Source organism: Maniola hyperantus, chromosome 3 (assembly GCF_902806685.2).
Source record: "Maniola hyperantus chromosome 3, iAphHyp1.2, whole genome shotgun sequence".
In the NCBI taxonomy this organism is placed as follows: domain Eukaryota; kingdom Metazoa; phylum Arthropoda; class Insecta; order Lepidoptera; family Nymphalidae; genus Maniola; species Maniola hyperantus.
Genome location: NC_048538.1, coordinates 15,313,731 through 15,338,347, shown reverse-complemented (window position 1 = coordinate 15,338,347; position 24,617 = coordinate 15,313,731). Strand labels below are relative to the sequence as shown.

The 24,617-nt window shown below is 37.0% G+C and overlaps 2 protein-coding genes and 1 non-coding gene across 7 annotated transcripts in view; 1 reads left to right on the top strand and 2 right to left on the bottom strand.

Moving 5' to 3' along the window:
* LOC117996763 (uncharacterized) overlaps window positions 1–24,617 on the top strand; it is a 441,299-nt gene that overhangs the window by 89,659 nt on the left and 327,023 nt on the right. For all 4 annotated transcript variants that reach the window (XM_069509391.1, XM_069509392.1, XM_069509395.1 and 1 more), the window contains exon 2: window positions 9,497–9,917. In XM_069509391.1, coding sequence (XP_069365492.1) covers window positions 9,497–9,917 — 421 coding nt within the window. The remainder of the gene's footprint in view (window positions 1–9,496; window positions 9,918–24,617) is intronic.
* Window positions 15,025–24,269, bottom strand: LOC138404712 (uncharacterized). Of its 2 annotated transcripts, XM_069509435.1 has the most exons (5): window positions 23,477–24,269; window positions 21,311–21,404; window positions 21,148–21,246; window positions 20,895–21,032; window positions 15,025–20,141 (listed from the first exon to the last, which is right to left on the bottom strand). In XM_069509435.1, exons 1-5 carry the CDS (start codon window positions 23,505–23,507, stop codon window positions 19,463–19,465), a joined length of 1,041 nt encoding a protein of 346 aa, XP_069365536.1. In that variant the 5' UTR covers window positions 23,508–24,269; the 3' UTR covers window positions 15,025–19,462. The 2 variants fall into 2 exon arrangements, with proteins under 2 accessions (XP_069365536.1, XP_069365535.1); XM_069509434.1 differs by having other exon boundaries at window positions 21,311–24,269.
* On the bottom strand, window positions 24,264–24,384 carry LOC117996771 (U5 spliceosomal RNA). The gene has a single exon (XR_004675713.1). It is a non-coding gene; the product is annotated as a U5 spliceosomal RNA (small nuclear RNA).

Sequence of the window (24,617 nt, the reverse complement as noted above, 5' to 3'; positions counted from 1 at the left end):
TGATTCTAGGTCAACGGGAAGTACCCTGTAGGTTTCTTGACAGACAGACAGACAGACAGACAGACAGACAGACAGACAGACAGACAGACAACAAAGTGATCCTATAAGGGTTCCGTTTTTCCTTTTGAGGTACGGAACCCTAAAAATATTTTATTTGTACCTACCAGAAAGTAACAATAGAGAAAAAGAAGAAAAGACTATACTAGACTAACAACATGCGAGCCCTTAACTGCGATCTCACCTGATGGTAAGTGATGATGTAGTCTAAGATGACGAAGTACCACCCTACCGGCAAAGCCGTGCCGCCAAGAAATTTAGCGTTCTGGTAAGATGCCGTGTAGATAGATATAAACTGCCATATCCCTTCCAAGTTAGCCCGCTTCCATCTTAGACTGCATCTTCACTTACCACCAGGTGAAATTGCAGTCCAGAGTAACTTGTATCTGAATAAAAAAAAATATAACTTTAAACATACCTGTTTAGGTACCTCCCTAAATCCGCAAAGGATTAAAAAAAACTTGTTTGTTTAATCACAAACGCCGATCATATTATTATTGCAGTCGTAAGAATGAGATGTTATCTCTATAATTACGCCCGGGCGCCGGCTACCATCGATTTTATTTATTTTCTGGCTACATTATAAAGGCCTCAACAGACACAATGCGTAACGGCAGCGGTGCCTCGACAGAACGCTTAGGATGCCAGAACGTTACATTGAACGTGTGTATGCACTGTACGGTTTGTCTTATCATACTAGTTTCTAGGGGTAAAGAGACGAAGAAGGAAAAAGTATTTTAAGTTTTAACATTTGAAACATGATGATGGAAAGGAGTATTATTTAATAAAATACTGGATTCCAACAGCTACCGACTGGTGTTATATTTTGTAAAAAAAATAATGAAGAATCCTGGTAAATAAAGGCTTTGAGTATTTATTTATTTTAAATTTTGTGCTGCTGTGCTTCTTTATGACTGCGTCATAACGTTGCATGGTTTGTCTTGGCTTTATCCATTATACGTTTTCTTGTGAGTTTGAGAGAATCTGAGACATCGTCTCCAGTGATCCCGATAGTGAAAGTGTCTGGCTAAAAGATCCCAAAATTGCCATTATTAGAATCTTTTACGAGCTAAACGCGGCAGAAACGCTTTGTTTCTGCCGCGCGTTGTCTGTCCATGGCCTTTTTATAAGTAAAGCATACCAGTTACTAACCACTTGTGTGTAACTGAGTCATCAAGTAGTAAAGAGATTATATCGTGGTTTAATTCGCTAGGCTTTTTATGGCTACTATTGGATTATGAAAATAGAGTTCTATTTTTTATTACTTCGAACAAAACTATTATTATAATTTTTTTTTTTAATTATCTATCCTTTGTCTTTGTATTGCTTTACTTATCAGCGTAGCATAATATTATTATTATCATAATCAACCCATCGCCGCTCACCGGCTCGCTGCCGACCACGGGTTTCCTCTCAGAAGGCGAGGAAATGGGCAGTTTTCCTTACGATGTTGTTTTTTCAATAAATAATAATAAATAGGTTAGTGTTAGGTCGTCGTAATGTGGAACTGTACACAGACAAATGTTAGGATCTTATAGTAAAATGGCTTATGCTCGCGACTTCATCCGCGATGGACGACACAAATTTCAAACCCCTATTTCACCCCCTTAGGGGTTGAATTTTCAAAAAATCCTTTCTTGTCGGATGCAGGACGTTATAATAGCCAATCTGCATGCCAAATATAAGCCTGATCCGTCCAGTAGTTTGAGCTGTGCGTTGATAGATCAGTCAGTCAGTCATTCACCTTTTTTCCTTTTATATATTTAGATTAGTAGATATCTAATTAATTCTATTCATTTCCTTCTACAATTCTTCTGGCTTCCGCATAACTATCTAACCACAAATATCGAGGTTATTGTGTTTGTATGTTACACAAATATGCCACATTGTCACGCAATGAGGGAATTGTCTTATTAGGCGCGGTGTACAGTTGTATCCATAATTAAACATTAGTGCAATTAACTGTACGTACTTAGCTAATAAATACTTGTACACAAATGAACACGACCTATTAATTTAACTTTATTACAACGTAGGTTAAGCCCCACCTTATGGCTGTTTAAACGTGGATCGCGAAAAAACTTTTATTCGTCTTCAAAGGAAATATTTGCAAAAATAAAAATGGTAGGTATCCTAATGCGCATTTGGCTTAAATATATACATGGATACCTAACCTCACATGTATCTAACTATTACTAAGAATAGGTAATTCTCTTTTTTTCTCCGGCAAAGCCGTGCCGCCAAGCGATTTAGCGTTCCGGTACGATGCCGTAAAGAAACCAAAACGGGCATGGGCTTAATTGAAAACTGACATACCTTCCAGGTTAACCCGCTTCCATCTTAGACTGCATCATCACTTACCACCAGGTGAGATTTCAGTCAAAAGGGCTACCTTGTATCGAATAAAAAATCTTTATTTGATTAACTTTGTTAACCATTTTTGTTAGTAAGTAGAACAATTATCAAAAGTTTGAATCTTGAATGTTCGTCAAAATCGGTTAAACAGGTGGATTGTAAACAGGTAACAGACAGACAAACAGATACCCTGCAGATAGATAGACGTACTTTCGCATCTCTACATAGTATAAAATAAAGTCGCTTCCCGCTGTCTGTATGCATGAACGCGTAGATTTTTTAAACCACGCACCGGATTTTAATGCGGTTTTCACTAATAGATAGAGTGATTCAAGAGGAAGGTTTATAGGTATAGTTTAATATTGGTTTGTGATAATTTGTTGAAATATGTCGATATTTGAATAAAATGTCGGAAGAAATCAAGCTTCCATCGAAAATTAACAAATATTACGCGCAACAAAACGAGACGGAGGCGGCGGTAGTCGCATTTATAATATTAGTATGGAACTACATAAGTATCCACACTGTCCCCAATGCGAAGCTGGGGCGGGTCGCTAGTAAATAATATTAGTTACCCGGTTACCCGTTTCTAAAAATGTTGAAAACCATATTTTTCAACTTTTTTCTTGTAGTCGTGGCAGGCGAATAGACCGGACTGAATTTTATTCCCATATAAAACTGAATAGTGGAGATAGGTAGGTATACGTAACGTATATGAAACCATGCATGCGACTTCATAAAACTCCATTACTCTCAAACCATACTCAATATGCTTAGTATAACGTACTAACCTAACTTCCAAGAGCTGGTCGACAATTTTGAGGAGGTGCTTTAAAAAACTAAAGTATATTATGTTGGTATACACTTGCATTAAGATCTCGATTTTTGAATTTCAGGTGGAGCTTGTGATGGGCTTTACACGACTGATAAGGAGTGTAATATTTTGAGAGTTCATGATTTTTTTAAAATTTGCAACATAATAATATATGGAATGTTCAACAAGTCAAAAACCACGAAGGTTTACATGTGACCCATTAACTCTATCGGGCCATTCCATCTACTTATCAATAAGTTATAATAAGTCGTTTAAAAAGTAGCCTATGTTACTCCTTGGTTAATCCTCTACTTATCTGTGAAAGTTACCTCGAAATAGGTTAAGCCGTTCAGAAGATTAGCTCGTTCAAGCAGTTCTTCAATTTTATTTATTAGTATAGACGTAACAATATTATGTATGTGTGAGTATCTTTATTCTACCATAACTTAAATGTCGATATATGTACGGAATATCGTTAGAATCCTTTATCATCCCGAGCGATACTAGACACTGGCTATAATTTTTTTGATAAAAAATCATCATAGCAGGGATCTCCTCAACCTGTCAAACTTTGGTGCCAGTCCTACAAATTTTTTGGGACCACGTAAATACTGACTGACACCTCACGTGGGCATTGCAAAGTTCTGCTTGCATTTTCTAAAACTTCAGGCACCTCGTCAAAACAAGCCACCTGCTCCTAGCTACTTTCTTTGTAACTCCCTGTACATTAAAAAGTAGGCACACAGGGTGTGCATGTCTGCGCATCCCTCTTTAAAATGTTCACATTCAAGAGTGCTTACTATCCGCCGGCTCAGCGCGTTCATCCTGTATAATGTATACTCATTTGTACAGGATGGCTTTTGTTTTTATAATTAGCTAGGCTTGCGATACGACTTGACGCGACATGCAAAGTAAATAATATTTGCGGTACCTAGTTACATTTTATATATTTTAAAAAGCTAGTGCGAGTCGGTCTACTGCATCGAAGATTCTCCGTATCTTGGAAAGATACGTGTAATTATTTTGTTGCTTAAATAAGATATTAATAGCAAGATATTTTTCCTATTAACGAATTTCGGTTTTCCTACGTGTGCTATAAGACCTTTCTTCTTCGATGATTCTAGGTCAGCAGGAAGTATCCTTTAGGTTTTAATTTATTTACGAGTGTCCAAGTAGGCGGCAAAACGATCGTATTTTAGCCGTACTTTTTGATTATGTTGACTTTAAGAAGCTTGATTTTTTAAGTTACCTATTAATTTCAATTTGATAGGGCGTTTGTGCACTAATCCGTATTCGGTTCGTATTCGTGTTTTTTATGTAGGCAAAAAGGATCGCTTTTTTAGGGTTCCGTAGCTGAATGACAAAAAACGGAACCCTTATAGATTCGTCATGTCTGCCTGTCCGTCCGTATGTCACAGCCACTTTTTTCTGAAACTATAAGAGCTATACCTACTGTTGAAACTTGGTAAGAAGATGTATTCTGTGAACCGCATTAAGATTTTTACACAAAAATAGAAAAAAAAAACAATAAATTTTGGGGTTCCCCATACTTAGAACTGAAACTCAATATTTTTTTTATCAAATCCATACGTTGGGGTATCTATGGATAGGTCTTCAAAAATGATATTGAGGTTTCTAATTTAACTTCCAAAGTGGTAAAATGTGTGCCCCCCCTGTAACTTCTAAAATAAGAGAATGATAAAACTAAAAAAAATATATGATGTACATTACCATACAAACTTCCACCGAAAATTGGTTTGAACGAGATTTAGTAAGTAGTTTTTGATTTATCGTGCAAAATGTCGATAAAATAAGATTGTAGTACGGAACCCTCAGTGCGCGAGTCTGATTCGCACTTGGCCGGTTTTTACCTTTGGAGGTACTTGCCCCTAAAAATTTACCTTTAATTTTTTTTTACAAAACGTATCAAATTACAATAGGTACGCGACCAAAATAAGTAATTAAAACCGCGCCCGCCTCGCCGCGCCGCCGCGCCGCCGCGCCGTTACAAAAATTTTAAAACTACAAGAAGTAGCTCATCAAGCATCGTTTGTTTGCAGTCAGTCTATTTAGTCCATTTCTAAATATGTCCCTGGGAACGGGAAGGAAGCACCCATTCTCCCCCCAAAAACCATAAATCCGTCATCAATACATGGCAAATTCAACCCAAACACTTAAACAATAGGTGTCGTATTGGTTTGAAATTATTTTAACGGTTAGAATGTGTTCGCTTTTGCGGTAATATTTTCGTCACCTCACATCTCTTTATTTCTTTTTGACGTGTCGTTTGCCAACGCTAAAAGTTTGAACCTCAGTGTTAAAATATTCTTTAAAAAAAGGCTTTTTCGTTTATTTTTTTGATGATAATTAAAAAAGCTGTTATTTTAGCGTTTAAACTACCGTGAGTTATTTCCATTATAAATACTATCTGTCCCGGCTTACTCACGTGTGTAGTCGACGTTAGCCCGACTAGTTTAGTGCGTTTAGGTTAGTTAGTGCGTCCCGCAGTCAAAACCGCGGCGCGTGCGCGGACGGACTCCCTTGAAAAAGGACCCCGGATGGGTTCGAAACTAGTCGGGCTAACGTCGACTACACACGTGAGTAAGCCGGGACAAATAGTATTTATAAAAGCTGTTATTTTCATAGAAACGAAATATTACTTCCAAAAGCTCAAAATTATAAGTGAGAGTTGTCGTTTCAACCGATATATTATCTAACAGAGGACCAATGTCGATATACGATAGAGGGCGGCAAATTTTTTTTTCTCTTCTAATTTGTTAGTAATCTGTTGGGTGTTAACAACTGTAATATAGTTTCAAACTGGTACAGTTGTTAGCACTCCTTCATTTTTAAGGCTCTTATGTAACTAAGAATAAATAAATTCATTTCTTAGTTAAAGGCAGAACTGATGCGCCGCAATTAGTTGTCCTAAAATGGGACACCTTCAAGTCGTCTGAAGTCAGCCATTGTCAGCTAAAAATCCATTCCAAACAAAAAGGCATCATCAGTGTCACTTATCGCCAGAAGACGTCAGGAATTGTCAGAAAAAAGTGTATTTCTTATTTCAGTTCGCAAGTTCGCACTGTGAGTGTCCGCCGGGTGACACGGGTGACAGATAAAGCAGTCAGCAGGGACATCAAAGAGCCAAATTGAGGAGCGGCTCGAATTCGGCACTTGTTGAAAGGCTTGCCGTGCCTAAAGTAGTCTGTACTTAGGGCGGTTTCAGACTAGCGTATTATACGCGCGTATGAGCTCGTTTTTGGAAGCGCATGTAGGCGCGTATAGGCGCACGCTCAACTCGTACGAGCGTTGACGCGCTTCTAAGCTCGTATAAGCGCGAGCCGCGAGAGACCACTACCCACCGGGCCACGCACCGCACCGGTTTGAGCGTACACGCCGAAGTATGCCCGTATACGGGCATCCGGTTTTTTGAAGTGCGTATGTAGCGCGCGTGTAAGCGCGTATGCTGAAACGACCGTATACGCGCAAAAAAATACGCTAGTCTGAAACCGCCCTTACTCATACCGACTGTCTCAAATTGCAATTCCTTTTGAGTTAGCATACTATCGAGAAGACTCTTTTATGCTAAACGAATTATGATTTACAGTACACGGCAGAAAATAATGTAGGCGACCTTTAGAAGGAGATAGCAGATTTGTAGAGCATTGTCTCTGTCGTTGAGACCGACAAAATTCATATAGGTATGAGTGACAGAGAACGCTCTACGAAGCCGAAATGTCATTCTAAAGGCCGATGTACATTGTTTTCTACAAGCAGTTTCCTGCAACTAGGTAAAAAAGTATTTTTTTATTACCAACATGCAGAAAAAAAAACAATTAAATATTATAACCACTTTGATATACTTTAACATTTTCTTATTACAAAAAATTACAAGTAAGCATAATGAACTGCCGCCATTTTGCGCCAGAGAGTCCATAGATCCGCCCAAAGCATAGACACATACATAGAGAATTGTGCGATTAGGTACCTATTAAAACACTCATATGTGATATATCACACGAGGAGAAGCCGCGAGAAACTCACATTCGTGTTTTAATACCCCTTACAACACTTGCATAAATAACTATAACGGTGACCCCCTTAAGAGAATTTGAGCCTAAAATTCCTCACAATTTATTTCGGGACAATTTTTGAGCAAACAAACAAAAACCGTCACCTGAATCCACAAGAGTAATCCAGGTAGGCCCGAAAGGCAGGTTGACACGTTTATGCCTAGATAAACTGTTGTTATACTTTCAACTTATCTTGTGTCAACACTTGCCACTGTTTTCGTGAGATTAAAAAAACCTGGTTATTATAAGCCTCCACTTTCTAGGGTTCCGTACCCAAAGGGTAAAACGGGACCCTTTTACTAAGACCTAAGACTCCGCTGTCCGTCCGTCTGTCTGTCACTAGGCTGTATCTCATGAACCGCGATAATCAGACAGTTGAAATTTTCACAGATGGTGTATTTCTGTTGCCGCTTCGACAGATACTAAAAACAGAATAAAACAAATATTTCAGGGGGCTCCCATACAACAAACGCGATTTTTTTTGCTCGTTTAATACATAAAACGGATCAGATGATCAGATTAATTTTATAAAATAACTGGCTTACGCTCGCGACTTCATCCGCGTGAAATTTCAAACCTCTAAATTTTACCCCCTTAGGGGTAATTCTCAAAAATCCATTCTTTGCGGATGTCTACGTCATAATAGCTATCTGCATCCCCGCACACCCGCACGTCTCCCACGCTATCCCGCACATAGCCTGTGCGGGTGTGCGGTCCATCATAATATATTATCCCGATAGCCATCTCGACCTGTCACTTACTACAGTTGAAAACTGGCATACTGACCCTTTAGGTATTCGAGGAATGTGCGGCGCCAGTACTACTTGCAATAATTTATTATTCTTTCCTTTCATTAAATGACATTATTACGCCCTTCATAAAGCAATTTCAATATTAATATCACGTACCTATATGGAACCGATTGCAATCAATTATATAAATTGGTTACTTATATTAACGCCATTTATACGATTAAAATCTCTACTGCTTAGGAAATAAAATATATTTTTGTGGCGTTTTAAAAGTGTGTTTTAATAAAGCAATCATGTTTGATATGAACGCTTGGCAGTTGTAAATAAATTGCCTTTAATAATAATTTGACTTGTGTGAGTAGGTAGGTATTAGTTGATATTTGTAATGATTTATGTAACACCCTATTTCTCATGAACGTACCGTACCTATCGACTTAAATATTTTTTCTAAGATATTAAACTTTTAAATGAATCTAATCAGATAGGTAGGTAGTAGGTACCCACCTACCTAAGTTTATTTTCAATACAGTTTCTATTATCACTTATCATTTGTCACTACTTATAGGTAAGACACTGTTTGAATAAATTATTTGTTTTTTTTTTAATTTTAAATACTAACATTACTACTAAATAAGTAGGTACTAATCATTGAACTACTAATTAAAATGCCGAGCGGTGATAGTAGACATTTAAAAAAAATGGTTACTAAAGAAAAGATGTATCATGTAACTAATTAATAACGATCTTAAATTGTTCAAAAAGCTGGCAATCGAGTGTGTTCTCGCCGCCATAGTATAGAAGTGCTCGAATATTAAACCGGAGCTAAGCTAACGAGTTAACTAAAACCGCGTAAGGTTTATAGGGCCGCCCAAGGAAAGTGCGCCGCCAGGCGTCGCAGCCGCGCGGGCGAGCGTCCGCAGCGCACGTTACAAGAAGCGTCGCCAGATACGAGCGCGTGACGTCACGTGCTATAGACCTACTAACTAGCGCTAGTGATCTAAACAGTAGTGGCATCACACTAAAGAATACACTTCCAACAGTTCTACCGATCCGCTTGCTTATATACCTCAAAAGACAAAAAACTCTAATATTGTGAGTTGGAATTTTCACTTTTTTAATTCTAAGATAATTGAAAAATATAATATTTTCGACAGCAATATGATTCATTTACTTATGTAAGACGGGAATAATACTTTTTTGCATTTTTAAACATTTATTTTTTAAATTATAAAATAATAACAGAAAGGAAATATTTCAATGCCATCAGCGCCATCTAGTTACAACTTTAGAAGTATTTTTATATGACAGTAGCGCCATGATAAGTTTTTCTTGTATTGATTTTTATTATGTTAAAATATGACTTAAAAATTCCGCTTTTTTTTTAGGAAAAACAAATTGTCTGTTATAATTTTTGTTGTCTTATGTATGTTTTTATTTTGTTTCAGAATAACAAACAATGAAAGAATTGAAAGCCCCGGTACAGATGGCAGCGTCTCTCCAGAACCGCCCGATCGGCCTCCCGGAAAGGTTCGGCAGGTTCATCCCGAACCAAAAGCACAAGTTCTAGCCTACGATTCTACCTACCGCAAGAAGAATAAACCAAAGTCGCTTTCCTTAGAAGACAACCAGATGTACAATCACTTGGCGAACGCGAATGTAGCTATGTCACCAATGTATCCCTTGACCCCGAATATTTGTATGGAGGGTGGGAAGATTGAGTTCATAAAGTCGCCGCCTGGGAGTGCTAGGAACAGCGTGGCGCTAACGTCGCCGCCGCAAACCCCGCTGTTGGTGCGACGCGGTTCGAAGGAGAGACGCGAACTGAGGGCTTGTAGCGATGAACCGGAGAAGTTCGACGGTGATAAGGTAGGTGGCGCTTAATATTTTTATGTTCTAGATTCTAGACTATCTTTTGATGGAGTCTTATGATGACAAATTTTGAGTAGGCCAACTATAACCTTGTGTTGATAATGTAGAGTTCGTAAAAGGGAAAGCGGTCAATAAAATAATATTCGTAATAATTATTATTACGGAAAAGCTCAACTACCAAAAATCCTATCATCTTTCAAAATACATAATCGTGGAACTAACTCCCTCGGCGGTGTTCCCTATGAATTGTTCAAGGGACGGATCAGCAAATTCCTGAAAAGCCGGCAACGCATTGGCGGTGCCTCGAATCTGGTGCTGCAAATGTTGATGGGTGGCGGTAATCCCTTAACATCAGATGACCCGCCTGCTCGTTTGCTCGATGTTCATATACCTACCTATACCAAAATGACAATTTAACATTAGGGCAAAAATTAAAATGGATACCAAAAATTAAAATGGTATCCAAGGTGCATATAATAAATTATTTGATCATTTTTCTCTTGCAGCTGCAGTCAAATTGAAAAAGCTGTTTTTACTATATAAAGTACATTTTACTACACCACTTTTGTATTATAGAGAAGAAGATTAGGTATAATAGCAGATACACGAATCCTAACCACATACTTAATTTAAAGCCACTTTGAATAAATAAAATAAATCATCTGGGAAAATAATTTTCTTAAATAATCTACTTATTCAAATCCAGCTCTTTATTCTTACGGGACATGTAGGTACATAATTTGCTCAGTGCAATGCGTCGAGACTTCAAACTTCTCTTTTTAAAAAGTTTTTCAAAATGAAATCCTTAAAAAAGATACTATAAAGACTTTTCTACCTACACAAAGTGGAAGATCAAGTTTCCTATTCTTTTTCAAATGAAGAGAGAACTTTTAAACAATTACTTGGCCCTCAAAAGTTAAGGGTAGCATCAATTTCAATAAAACGCGCCTCGTCGTCTCATCCCTCGTCAAAAAGGTTTCAAAGTTCTCCAATTTGTTTGTCCAAGATATTTGGACCTTTCTGTCGTATAATGTGACACGAAATTCGGCGGTTTTATAATTTTTATAAAAGCCGCAGGATCCCGCAGGAAGGAACCGCATGGATCATTATTATGAAGAAAACATTACAGTCACAATCGTATACTTAAGTAAACAAGGACTTTTGTAGGTAAAGGTATAGTTTTTAGTTCCTATTTAGGGTCTTCAAAATATGTAGGTAAACAGTCTATTTTGTATAGTTTTAGGGTTAACTTAGGATCTTCAAAAAAAATTCTGAATGATATATTTCGAAAATGAATTGAACAATCTCTCTAAAGACAGACAGGACTATGAAATACTGTAAGAAAATATAGCAGGTAACTATGTAAGACTTAGTAATGAATGATGCAATGTTACGATAATATGAAAAGAAGAAATCACCTTACCTAAAAAGAGTGTTTACACGTAAAGCTGCCCAACGATGCTCTAAAGCCGCGACGAAAAGTAGGAGAAATTATACATATTCATAAGTATAGAAAATCCATCAATAGGTACGCACTGCGTCTTCATTTTCATACTTATGGAATATGGCTAGGGTTTGGAATAACTCTTTAGTTTTTATCTGAATCTGTCAATTTACAAAAAAATGCAATCAAACAAACGATAGATATCCTATCTACGATATTTCGTATGGCAAAATATTTTCCTACATCCTCAGATCACAGCGAGGGTTAGCCATAATTGCCCTTATGCACCTTAATGCGTATTTAGTCGCACCAAAATTGTTTTCGAAAGCCTCTATCAAGGTTGTCTTTGGAAGATTGTGTTATAAGATTACTTTGTCACAAAGGGATTTATTATTGATCTAAACTGTCTGGTAGAGATTCAGTTACTTTTGAAGAAAATAGACATTTAGTATATTTTTACTACATTTACAAGACGTGCAACACTCTTTGTGATTATATTCCTGCTCACCTACGTATTTTTAGGGGTCTGTACCTCAAAATGAAAAAGGAAACCTTATAGGATCACTTTTTGTCTGTCTGTCTGTCTGTGAATTTGTTGTTGATTACATCACAAAAAAAAAATTAAAATGTGTTCATGAATAAAAAATTAGCATTTTCAATTTTCAAAGTAAGATAACTTTACCAAGTGCGCCGTTGCGGAAAGATTGAAGGACAAACCAACAAACAAACACACTTTCGCATTTATAATAAGGGTACTGATAGTACCTATGGAAGTATGGATATTAACCTTTTACTAGAATCCTTTTACTAGAATACCTTTTACTAAAAAGCAGATCTTTCTAGTAAAAGCTTTAGCGCCTAGGGATCAGTGCAAGCATTAGATATACCTAGAAGATGTAAGCAATCCCAACCCGGCCGTCTCGTCTTCCTATCATGTTACAAGCATAATTCCGATATTAATATTAATGGTATGTGCACTTTGGACGTGATTTTACTCTTACATGGCTGGAAAATTGCAGACAAACGCGCCGTATCTAGCGCGACATATTTTTATTATGCACATGTTTTTTTTCTGTCTGTTTTATATGGCACACCTTATCTAGCGTACTTGTGTATGTTCATATCTGTGATTTAAACAGTTTAAACATCAACCACAATCATTGTCAGTTAGACGTCAAGCTAAAAACAGACAAAGAAAATTTTCTTTGGAAAAAATATCTAAAAACAATATGAAAACCCTGTAAAAAATATATAAATAGTTGGAAAAGAAAAGTATAGTTACAAGTGTTTAAAGTTCAGCGATTTTTAAAACGTTTCAAGATTTCCATAAGTCAGCTGAAGTTCCATAAAACCATTGACTTATAATATTACTTCGTAAGGACAGGGCCATTGAACAAGCAAAATGGCACCGACTCATTGGTCCTAAAATGTTTATTTAGCACCAATGCAACCTCAGTGACGTCTAGATTTCAAACGGGTCGTTCATTAGTATCTAAGAGATGGCGCTGATTTATTTGGTTCCAAAACCGTGAAAAATTTTGTTCGCTAGGGCGTATCTTGTCATTTATATCGATGCATAAAACAGGAACCTAAAATTCCCTTAAGACAAAAGTTCCAACAGGAACTAGAAATATTCAGAGAAAGAATTCAAGTTCCAAAAAACAGGATCACAAAAGTTCCGTAAGACTTCCACTATGAATTTCGTGTCATACATAGTGACCACTTTAGAATACAACTGTTATGTTGTTTGGACGATTATAATGGCTATCTTTCTAACGCTTATAGTGATGTATAAAAGGGAACAGAACCTGTGTGTATGTTCGCCTTCAATGTTAGCCACGGAACCAGAATGATAACCCTGTCTGTTGGGAAAAGTGAAAAAAGTGTACTTATATTATGGTGATTGAATCAAGATTGTGATGTGATGGTTTTGGTTGTAAATAAATTTGAGAGTTACTTCAAATTTTAATTTAGTAATGATTAAACCAAATTATATGACTTAAGAAGATAGCGGGAAGTGGGTGGATGAGGAAGGCGGAGGATCGTGTGTGGTGGCGCGCTCTTGGGAAGGCCTATGTCCAGCAGTGGACGCAAACAGGCTGACTGTTTGGTTGATTGATATTGATTGATTGATGATTAAATGTTGATTTAGCGGTGAAGGAAAACATCGCGAGAAAACCTGCTTGCTTAAGAATCCGGCGAACGCCGCCTGCAACTCAAACTCGAGGCGCATACAAAAACGGTCGGTTATAGCGCTGTCTCAGTTTGGCAGTTTGGCGGTCTCCGCTGTACCTACAATAATACATGTGTGAGTGCACGACTCATTTTCAGTCATCTTATTATAATTACCTAGGTTATTTTTGCGTTAGGTAGGTAAGTACTTTTATATGTAATTTTATTTACCTAGGTTCTTTTTGCGTTAGGTAGGTAAGTAAGTACTTTTTGTAATTTTTTCTACAAGGTGTAGGTAAGTAAGTAAGTATATCGATATTAGGAATTGTATTTCTATTTACCTAGAAAAATACGCCATATTGTGTTTAGGTACCTACTGCCTCTGAGAATATACAAATTGTGAGCTAGGTATGATAGAAATAAAAAAGATCGGCCAAGTACGAGGCAGACTCGTGCACCGAGGGTTCCGTACTACAGGAGAACTAAAACGTTTCGTTTAGGTTTATTGCTAATATCAAAAAAACTATGCTAGTTAGGGCATTGGTTTTATTTTTCCTGATATATTATATAAACCTCTATTGACCATAATTATTTCAGATTTTTCGATTTGTAAACTTCGGAGATAGGGGGAAAAGCTGACTGACTGACTAACTGAATGACTGACTGACTGATCTATCAACGCAAAGCTCAAACTACTGGGCGGATCGAGCTGAAATTTGGCAGGAAGATTGCTATTATGACGTCGACATCCGCTAAGAAACGATTTTTGAGAATTCAACTCCTAAGGGGGTAAAATAGGGGTTTGAAGTTTGTGTAGTCCACGCGGACGAATTCGCGGCAATAAGCTAGTATACTTGTATAAATAAAAATGAATGTATGGTAGGTAGGTATCTACTTACGGGCATAACTTCATAACGATTGCACCATAGCTGTGATAGCCTAGTGATATAGATAGATAGTCGGGGGTTCGATCCCGGGCACGCACCTCTAACTTCTCGGAGTTATGTGCGTTTTATGTAATTAAACATCACTTGCCGGTGAAGGAAAATAGCGTGAGGAAACCTGCATGACAGAGAGTTCTCCATAATGATCTCAAAGGCGTGTGAAGTCTGCCAATACGCACTTGGCCAGCGTGGTAGACTATGGCCTAAAACCCTTGTCACTCTGAGAGGAGACACGTGCTCTGTATAAAAATTGGATAGATAGGTACCTAATTATTTTTTTGTGTTCGTTATAGTCAGGACAGGGAGGGTTTGTATGAAAAAAAATTCCACGGGAAAAGACAGTTCCGCGAGACGCGGACGAAGTCGCGGGCAACAGCTAGTATTTTATAGAAGTATCTAGGTACTTTACTTACTACTTCAAAATCTATTCGCGATTTTAGTAGTCATGTAGGGTGACCATATCGGCTGAACAGTATTCGACAATAATGGTAGGTAATGAAAATACACAATGTAGGGGGCCTACATCGACACTAAACAAACAAAGTCAAATTCAAATAATTTATTCAGAGTAGATAAGTACTATTATACACTTTTACATTGTCAATATATTTTGTTGGATTTGTAAGATAATGTAATGGTGATCAATGATATAATTAATTACGTAAACATAAAACTAAAGCTACAAGAGTTCCAAACGTGCACAGGTCTGAGAAGAGCCTACAACAAACTCAGCCGGGTATTTTGTATAATATTATCACTACTTTATAAATTAAACTTATTAGAACTATCAAAGCTTTAAAACTCATTCCCAAGCTTTCTTATCATTTAAATAATCCTTTACGTTGTAAGTAGTAGGATTTTTCAATAAGTTTACGTTGTATGAAAACTTTGAACTTGTTGTGGGAATAGGATATATTTTTATTCAAGTAAACTTTTACAAGTTCTTTGAATCGTCCAAATAATTTACCACTCGTTCGGTGTGCCGTTCCTACCAAGAAGAACCAGCAAGAAATTCGGCGGTTGCTCTTTTCAAGGGTTCAATCACACTAATATTATAAAAGCGAAAGTTTGTGTATGTGTGTGTATATGTTTGTATGTTTGTTACTCTTTCACGCAAAAACTACTGAACGGATTTGGCTGAAATTTGGAATGTGCTTAGATTATACTCCGGATTAACACATAGGCTACTTTTATCCCGGAAAATCAAAGAGTTCCCACGGGATTTTTAAGAAACCCTGTATCGACGCGAACGAAGTCGCGGGCATCTTTTTTACAATAATATTATGCCATACTGTACGAGCAATTGCAGCCGTGCGCATTGCTGGAGCGAGGCAAATCCATGCTTTTTTAACATTTACATAATCTTAGATTGTATAATATGCTTTTTGTGTAAAGGCAAGTCTAAAATTGACTGTGGAATCTATATTATACTTATAATAAAACTGTAACAGGTCAAATTCTGTACATAGAAGATATTTAGAAAATTTTTTTGGAGGGCACACTATGATCAATAATTTTTAAAACTCTAATTCCACGCGGACGAAGTCGCGGGAATCAGCTAGTTTTATTATAAAATATTACACTTATTTACACAAATGACTTTTCCACTTTCCTCAGGCGGAGCCGAAGCGTAGGAGTTGCGAGCCTATTACGGTTTCTAGTTTGCCTGTCGTGAAAATCACCGATTTTTGTAACTGAGAATGTTTTGTCGTAGGTACAAAAATTATATTATTGTAAATATATTGAGAAGCTACTGTAAGAATAATTTTTCTCGTACGAAATCGCGCGGGCTTAAATTATAAATTACACGTATTGCCCTTATGTTTTGTAATTCGAAATTTGAAAAGATTCCGTAAGACATAATAATGCAATAATGAAAATAAGCAAAATATACAATTTTTGCAATTTCCACGTCAGTTCCTATCGAATGTTTCCAACAGCGTGAGAAACAGAGCTGAGTTTATCAGCAAGTGTTGATATAAAGGCGTTCCATTGAAGCTTTTCCTCTAACGTTATCCCCACGAACACGGTGGTCTCCTCTAAATTAGTATAATTTGTCGTTTGGGTATTGGGCAGTGCGAATTCAACACACTTAGTTCTCGTTGCATTTAAAAGTAAACAGTAAAGCAGTAAGTGATCTGCGTTATGGCATTATTTAAATAATTAGAAATATGGTAAATCGTTTATATATACCGAGAACATGAAGGGACCTAAGATAGAGCCTTGAGGAACACCCATTTGTGAGGCTGATCCGGATGACTTCACATCATTTACACATACGGTTTGTTACGATCACTCAAAGACGCTATTAGGCTGAGCGCATTTTTTTTGATTCCATAGCGGCTCAATTTAGCTAAGAAAGTCTTGTGCTCAACGCAATCGAACGATTAGACAAATCACACAAAATTCCAATGGCATTCTGTGAGTTCTCCCATGCATCAAATATAAGCATTGTGCCTGCATCGATTGTTGATCGACCTATAGATCGTGACATCTCGGAGCTTATTATAAAAACTTGTCACTGGTGGAAGCAATTGATCTTTGATTTTTTTTCGAAACATTTAAAAAATGAAATGAAATTTATTTATGTCATATAGGACATCATGTGCCATTTATGATAAGTCAAGACTCTACCACCGGTTTGGAAAGAGGCTTCTACTGAGAAGAGCCGGCAAGAAACTCAGTAGTTGCTCTTTTTAAAAAGAAACAAAACAAAATATTACAATATTAATCAAATATGCAGTACATGAGCCAATATAATTATTACACTACCTTGTGGGCTGCTGGACGCAAAACTGACCGTTTCCATGCAACCTTGTCATTTAGAAGTTCGTCAACTATATAATATGTGACTTAGCAAATGTTGTTTGACACAGAGTTTAAATCTATGCAACGGCAAATCTTAGAACTCTTTCAGAATCATGTTATAAAAGCGTATACTCGACCCCACAAAGGATATATGTACTTTGTGTAGACGATATGACGCTGTAACTAGCTTATGACAATTTCTGGTATGTTGATTGTGTGTAGCACTTAAAAAAATTAATGTTCTGCCTAATAAAGATTACGTTATTGCAAATGTATTGAGAAGGCACTGTGAGTATGCCAATCTCTTTTAACTTTTCACGCCGGGATTCGCGAGACCCGAGCTTATAAATAGATCGAATGGCTCTTTTCTGCAATATAAAAATAATGTGTGAATAAGTATCAGAATATCAATGTTAACAACAACCTCAATTAAACAACGTAAGTTGCTGACTAACCTAAGAGTGAATAGGCATCTTCTAGGCAAGCGCGCTCCAACTTAGACCTCATTATTTCATCATCATTATCATTCATCATCATCTGTCCCTGATAGGTAGATTTCTTGGCAAACGAGGATCTATTAACTCAGGCAAGATACATTTAAAATAAAATTCATCCAGTTTCGAGACAATAGAATTCCAGAAATCATTATTTTTCTCTATTTTTTCATACACCAATCCTAGAGGTGTCCAGACAATAAATATACAATACTTACGTTGCGTTATTTGAAGTTGCCCTTGAATTTGATAATAGTAGTTATGGTTACGTTTTAATTTAATATTATCCAAATTGCTATCGTTTGTGCAAAATGTAATTTTTTTTTGATCAATTGCTTCCACTGGTGACAAGTTTGATGCACTCGAAGGACACTTAATTTCTACGATAGTGTCATCACCTACCAAACCATCTGGACTTGCTCCGAGATACGGACGTTTTTCGTCGATAAACAATCCACATGGCTCGATTTGAAGGCCTAAAACTTTCTCAGCGTCTTTTACCGCTACGGGCTCATTTTCGCTCCCGTATTTTGTCGCATCGTTACCTTTGAATTTATTGTATAACAATTGTTTTACTACATTTTTACATGACGTCGCGGGTCTGAGTTTGCAGACTTGACCAAAAAATGATGCAGTCAGCCGAATTTTCCTTTCTTTCAGCCATTCTTGGTTGGCTCCTTGACCTATGGTCTTGGTTTGAATTTTATTACGATTAGACGCGCTTTGGGTCAAGTCCAGCAAAAACTCTTCTTTTTTTTATTAAAAATGTCGCTCTCGAGATCTGCCTCTTTTTCCATATTTCCGTAGTGCTCGTCTGCGAGAGCGACATTTCTTTTCCTACGCTTTGTAATTCTACTTGTGTCAGCCGTCCTTTTATTTTTACATTCATTTCGCTTTAGGTATTTCATAGGAATTTCAGTAGCATTTGCCAGCGTTTTTACTAAATTTCCTGTATTTTGTTTAGCTGCTGCTGCGTAGCACCTCATTTCGTAAGAACCACGTAGACAATAATTGACTCTTTTTCCGCAAATGAATTTGGCAATTATCGAATTGAATTGCTCTGCAATATTATTCGTTTGAGCCATTAGAAGACTTTCCACATTTGTCACAATAAGGCTCAAAGCAGCAAATAGGTCGTACCATAAGCCACATTTCTTCATTTCTGGGACAAAATTTTCGCCAATTACTCCTTTGCAAAAATAAGGTTTGCACTTTTCATGATCACCGAATACATGACACGGACTATTCAGCAAATCTTGTTTTAGATTGTTTAATTTTTGCTCTTTTGTCACATTTGGTAATTTAGATGTGTGATCAACAGCACCTTTTATGGCCTTTCGTAAGCGCAAGATATTTAAATCTAGAGTTTTTCGTAATCTTACAGGAACCAAACCAAATTTATTTTCGGTCTTTTTGGTCAAATTTTTTAATTTTGAGCAATAATTTCGTAGCAAATGATTGCTGCATTCAATTTTATTTATTGACGTGCAATGACCATATGGCAAAGATTCGTTGAGAGCGCTAGTAACACTGCTATCACCATCACCGATTAGCGTTTTATATTTGATTTTATGCATGTCTATACTGCATTTAAAGCCTTCTACAATGCCATCTGCTTCCATAGCCGTTGAGCTTTTTGACCAGTTTTTAAAGCACCGGTGTTCTTTCGGGACGGTATTTTTATTTTTGGCTAAAGCACATACACAACAATATGCATTTCTGATTCCCAAAAATAATACTTTTTTTGGTTTCAAAACCAATTATACAGGATACTCCAGATAATGAATTATAATTAGTCCTGTATGATCGTTTGGCCCATGAACCGTCTACTACCACTGTAATGTAAGGAATTCCGTCAGGATCCACATGACCTTTAGCGATGGCTATTTCTCTTTCTTCTTTGCCGGCTTGGTACATACTTTCCAAAGCAATATCTTTAATTATATCGCCAAAGATAATGTTTTCTTTAATAAAAAGTTTATCGGACATGCAAGGCATATCAACGTGTGCACAAAATTCATCCAACTGCGCAAATCCATTACCAGAAGTAACGATACCATGAACAACATGCTGATTTATTTCACGCCCGGATCTATCGCTTTTTATAATTACTTTTTCCCCACACATTTGACAATCAAATTTAAAACATGCATACATTCCTTGTCGATTCTCGCTTACAAATTTAAAATCTTTAAAAGTACAATTAAATGGACTATGATCTATAGACGACAATTGTTCAAATAAATATGCGACATCGATCAATCTTCGTCCGTTTAGCTTTGGAACTTCGATTACTTCATTATTTTCTTTTTCTACTATAAGTGACTCAGTAGTTGTCGTGCTTGTTGGTGTTAAATTCCTGCAAGCATAAAACAGGAATAAATGCATCGCCAAAACAGATATTGCGCATACTGGGTGCGTTTTATGTCTATCGTAATTATTAGTATGTTGTTCCGTCCTTGTAACACTCATGAAGAATTTTCCACTCACAGAATAAGTAAATCCATACTAATATTATAAATGCGAAAGTGTGGTCTGTCTGTTTGTCTGTCTGTCTGCTAGCTTTTCACGGCTCATCCGTTCAACCAATTTGGACGAAATTTGGTATAGATATAGCTTGCATCCTGGGGAAGGACTAATTCTAAGTTCACTACAATGTAAACTGCGGTTGCCGAAAAACATCCTTACTAATATTATAAATGCGAAAGTGTGTCTGTCTGTCTGCTAGATTTGCACGGCTCACCCGTTCAACCGATTTTGATGAAATTTGGTTTATAGATAGCTTGCATCCCGGGGAAGGATATAGGCTACTTTTTATCCCGGAAAATTGAAGAAGTCCCACGGGATTTTAAAAACCTTAATCCACGGGGGCGCAGCCACGGGTATCACCTAGTTTAAAAAAAAATGAAATTTCAATAAGATGTGAAACACGTAAAATAATAACATTAAAGTATATTGCGCATGCACGATAGCACGAGCCCAGTCTGCGAGTTCCTAAATAGTATTTCTATGTTTGGGAAATTTTGTGCGTAATAGTATATTATATTTTCTGACTTCGTGTGCAAAAACGTATCCAAAGCAGAGATCAGCCTAAAAGTAATTGACTATGTACCTGCTAAACGACTGATTGATTTGTTCAATGTTCATGAACTGCTCTGACTCGAGATCAATGACAGGTTCAACGCTTGCTGGTACATTTATTTCAGCCGTTGTTGTAATTTCAATGCCACCTGGCTCAAGCGAAGAAGATCTGGATAATTATAATAGAGTATAAATTAATTAATTAATTAAAACACATCATCATGATATAACGCTATTCTTAGGATATAATGCATATTATACTAGTATTATGATTTGCTACCTACCTACTGGCTTTCTGCTCATTCATTATTGATTCGATTAGTATTCCTTCACGTCGAGGTGGCACTGATGTAGCATTCGAATTTTCAGTATGTTGTTTTGATCTAAAAAAATATTTTAACATTTGAGCTAAGTAGGTATAATAAACTTACATATTCATTTACTCACCCCTTAGGACGCGTATTTTCTTTAAACTTTTTCGTCCATCTCCTTTTTCTGGGAACTGATGGCCATAAGCGTCTTTTACTTGATTTCCGAGGTCCTGTTAATATTTTTTCAATACAGTTGTTAAACATGGCGTATGCTAAAGATTGCAAAAGATGTAAATTGTGAAACAAGAGTGGAAAGTCGGGCTTTTGAATGACAATTCATTTGCAATAACCTACTTTCCACTCTTGTATCACAATTTACTATTGCAGATTATTATAAAATCGATAACTACGATCGATTCCTCCTTTCCAAAGGAGAACTCCATGTGAATTGCTTCTGCCATTAAAATATTGGCAAGTTAGCAGGTTCAAATTAGGGTTGACCGCTAAAATATAGGCATAAACCAAAAAAAGTCCAGTTAAAATCCGGATCGAACCCAAAAAGCTATAATGCTAAAATATAAAATGCAAAAAGCTAAAATGTATAAATGTCCGAACAAATTCGGTCGTATGGGGACCCTGGGCAAACAGAAAATTATAAAAATACTAGGGGATGCCCGCGGCTTCGCCCGCGTGGATTAAGGTTTTTAAAATCCCGTGGGAACTCTTTTATTTTCTGGGATAAAAAGTAGCCTATATCCTTCCCCGGGATGCAAGCTATCTATAAACCAAATTTCATCAAAATCGGTTGAACGGGTGAGCCGTGCAAATCTAGCAGACAGACAGACAGACACACTTTCGCATTTATAATATTAGTAAGGATGTTTTTCGGCAACCGCAGTTTACATTGTAGTGAACTTAGAATCTTGGTTGGAAAAGAAATTACAGAATTGCTATGTAGGCAAGTAACGCCTGTGTGCAATCAATACCCTGGCGCCATCGATGTACTAAAGCTTAGTACACACACACAGTAATAGTTTCACCAGTGGCCAAAAATCCCCAGCGTCGGCCTTTTAGGCCAGCTACAAAGTACAATTAATCATCACCACAAAAACAACCGTAAACGCGAGCGAGGCGAGCGCAATTTTTTTATATTTTTAAATAATAGAAAGAAATCTCAGAAATAAATTAAATAATAAACTCAAAAAAAAAATTAAAATACCCGACTTCCAAAACCACTACAAAGTAAAAAAAAATTTTGTTTCTACACCTGTATGTATGTTGAACTCGGGCAAGCTTCACGCTTTGATTTCCAGTTTCATTTATTATGGTTGCCTGACTTCAACATACATACAGGTGTAGAAATAAAAATTATTTTGTTACTTTGTAGTGGTTCTTGAAGTCGGTTTTTTAAATAATATGTTTTTATTTGAAGTTTTTTAGTGTAAGTAATAATATTTGCTTGGTAGTAGTACCTACGTAAAATATCAATTCACCAGCAAAACTTTCTAAATCCACATGGCTTAGGAGTTCAGTACCTTGCAGCGTCAGGATTGAAGAGTTGGTACTCGGAACTCAATGACGGAGCCTATGCATTTACAATATTATTTCACCAGGAACAGTACCTGAATCTCTGTGGTTTAGGAGTGCTGTACCCTGCATCATCAGGTTAGAGGAGTTTGGATTTGGAGTGTAGGTCATAAAGGCGTTGCTTGATACCTAAAATATCAATTCACCATCAAAAATTCCCGAATCCTCACGGCTTAGTAGGTACCTATTATAAAACGATCACGAATTACGCACCATATTATGTAGGTACCATGGCACCATAGGTAAAGCCGTCTCTGCAGGTAGTACCTACCTACATTGCACCTACTTTACTTAGGTAGCTATGGTACCTAGCTATCTAAAGATAAATACAAAACAAACTTACCCATACATACCTCACCTATACTACTATAGGTACTTGTAGTTCAATTTACAATGTATTTTGAGCTAGGTACTAGATAGGTACCTACTTTAAAAATATGAAAATAATTTATGTAAATTATGTAAGATACGTTGAAGACGTTGGGGTATCAAGGTGCTGTAATGGCGACCTCGCACCGGAAAGCGCAACGTTGGAAGACCCCCCACTAGGTGGACGGACGACATCAGGCGAGTTGCAGGGATCCGCTGGATTCAGGCGGCGCAAGACCGTGGCGTGTGGAAGTCCCTACAAGAGACCTATGTCCAGCAGTGGACGTCTATCGGTTGTTGATGATGATGATAATGATGTAAGATAGGTAGGTAGGTAGGTACTTACTGTGAGATACATCCCTTCGTTCAGAGTCCATTTCAGCAACCAAGTTAACAAAATATCAATGTCCGTAAAATAAAGCAAAAGTCGTGGGTAAGTCGGTAGGTATGTATGAAGGTTACTTGATTCCAAATTACAATTACAAATCTAAATCCCAGTCACATCACATGAGCTACTCTGTGTCCCAGTCAGTAGCATAGGTCAGTAGGTAGTGTCCAAAACTGGATAAAATTATAGTATTATTAATCGTCACGAGTAAACTAGCCTCAAGTAAATATTACCGTGCCTCAAGCCGCCACAAATGTCTACTATAAATACGATACGACATACACCATCGCCGGCAACGTGTATTTACACGGCGCGTTAGTGTGGGTGAGCACACATCGGCACCATGCTTAATGCGACAGCACTACATCGTTTACAAATTTGTAATGCATTTGGTCTAAGTTCCGTGAATTTCAAAAATGATGAATGAAAACTTGTTGTGTTTATCACTTCGTATTGTTATTCTATAACTTAACAATATAAGCTGTGGTATGTAATAATTGGTACCTAAGATATCGTTGATTTTAATATGAAACAAGAAGGAAGAAAACATGTCGTTTATGTCGTAAAAATATGCAAAACGCAATTCGCTTACATTTTTTTTTAGAAAAGTATTTTGAAAATATGTTTACGTCGGTCCCTAGGTAAATACAATTTGAATCCAAATAACCGCATAATACGGTGGAGATATTTTTGAATTTCAAATTATTTTGTTATTACGTTTGTATGGGCAATTCATCCTCCGCTGGGCTCTTAAGTCCTGAGAGTTCGTCATAATTGTAAAGACTCAATTGAGTGTTCCCAGGAATCCACGGAAATCTTTAGTAAAAGGCGAAAGATTTATGCGTTTTGAAGGGAAACCAGTTGATGTTCTCAATGTGTGTAAAGTCTGCCAATCTGCACTTCGCCACCGTGATGGACCTATACCCTTTTCATTCTGAGAGGATATACTATCAATCAAGGCAAGCGTCCTCCTTGTTTGCAGTATAAATATTCAACGGTAATATTTTATCAAAGTGCAAAAAATTTAGTTATATTGTTATTAATAAGCTCGACTCTACTCCACTCTCTTCGTTTCTACGTGATCAAATCAGAAATGAGG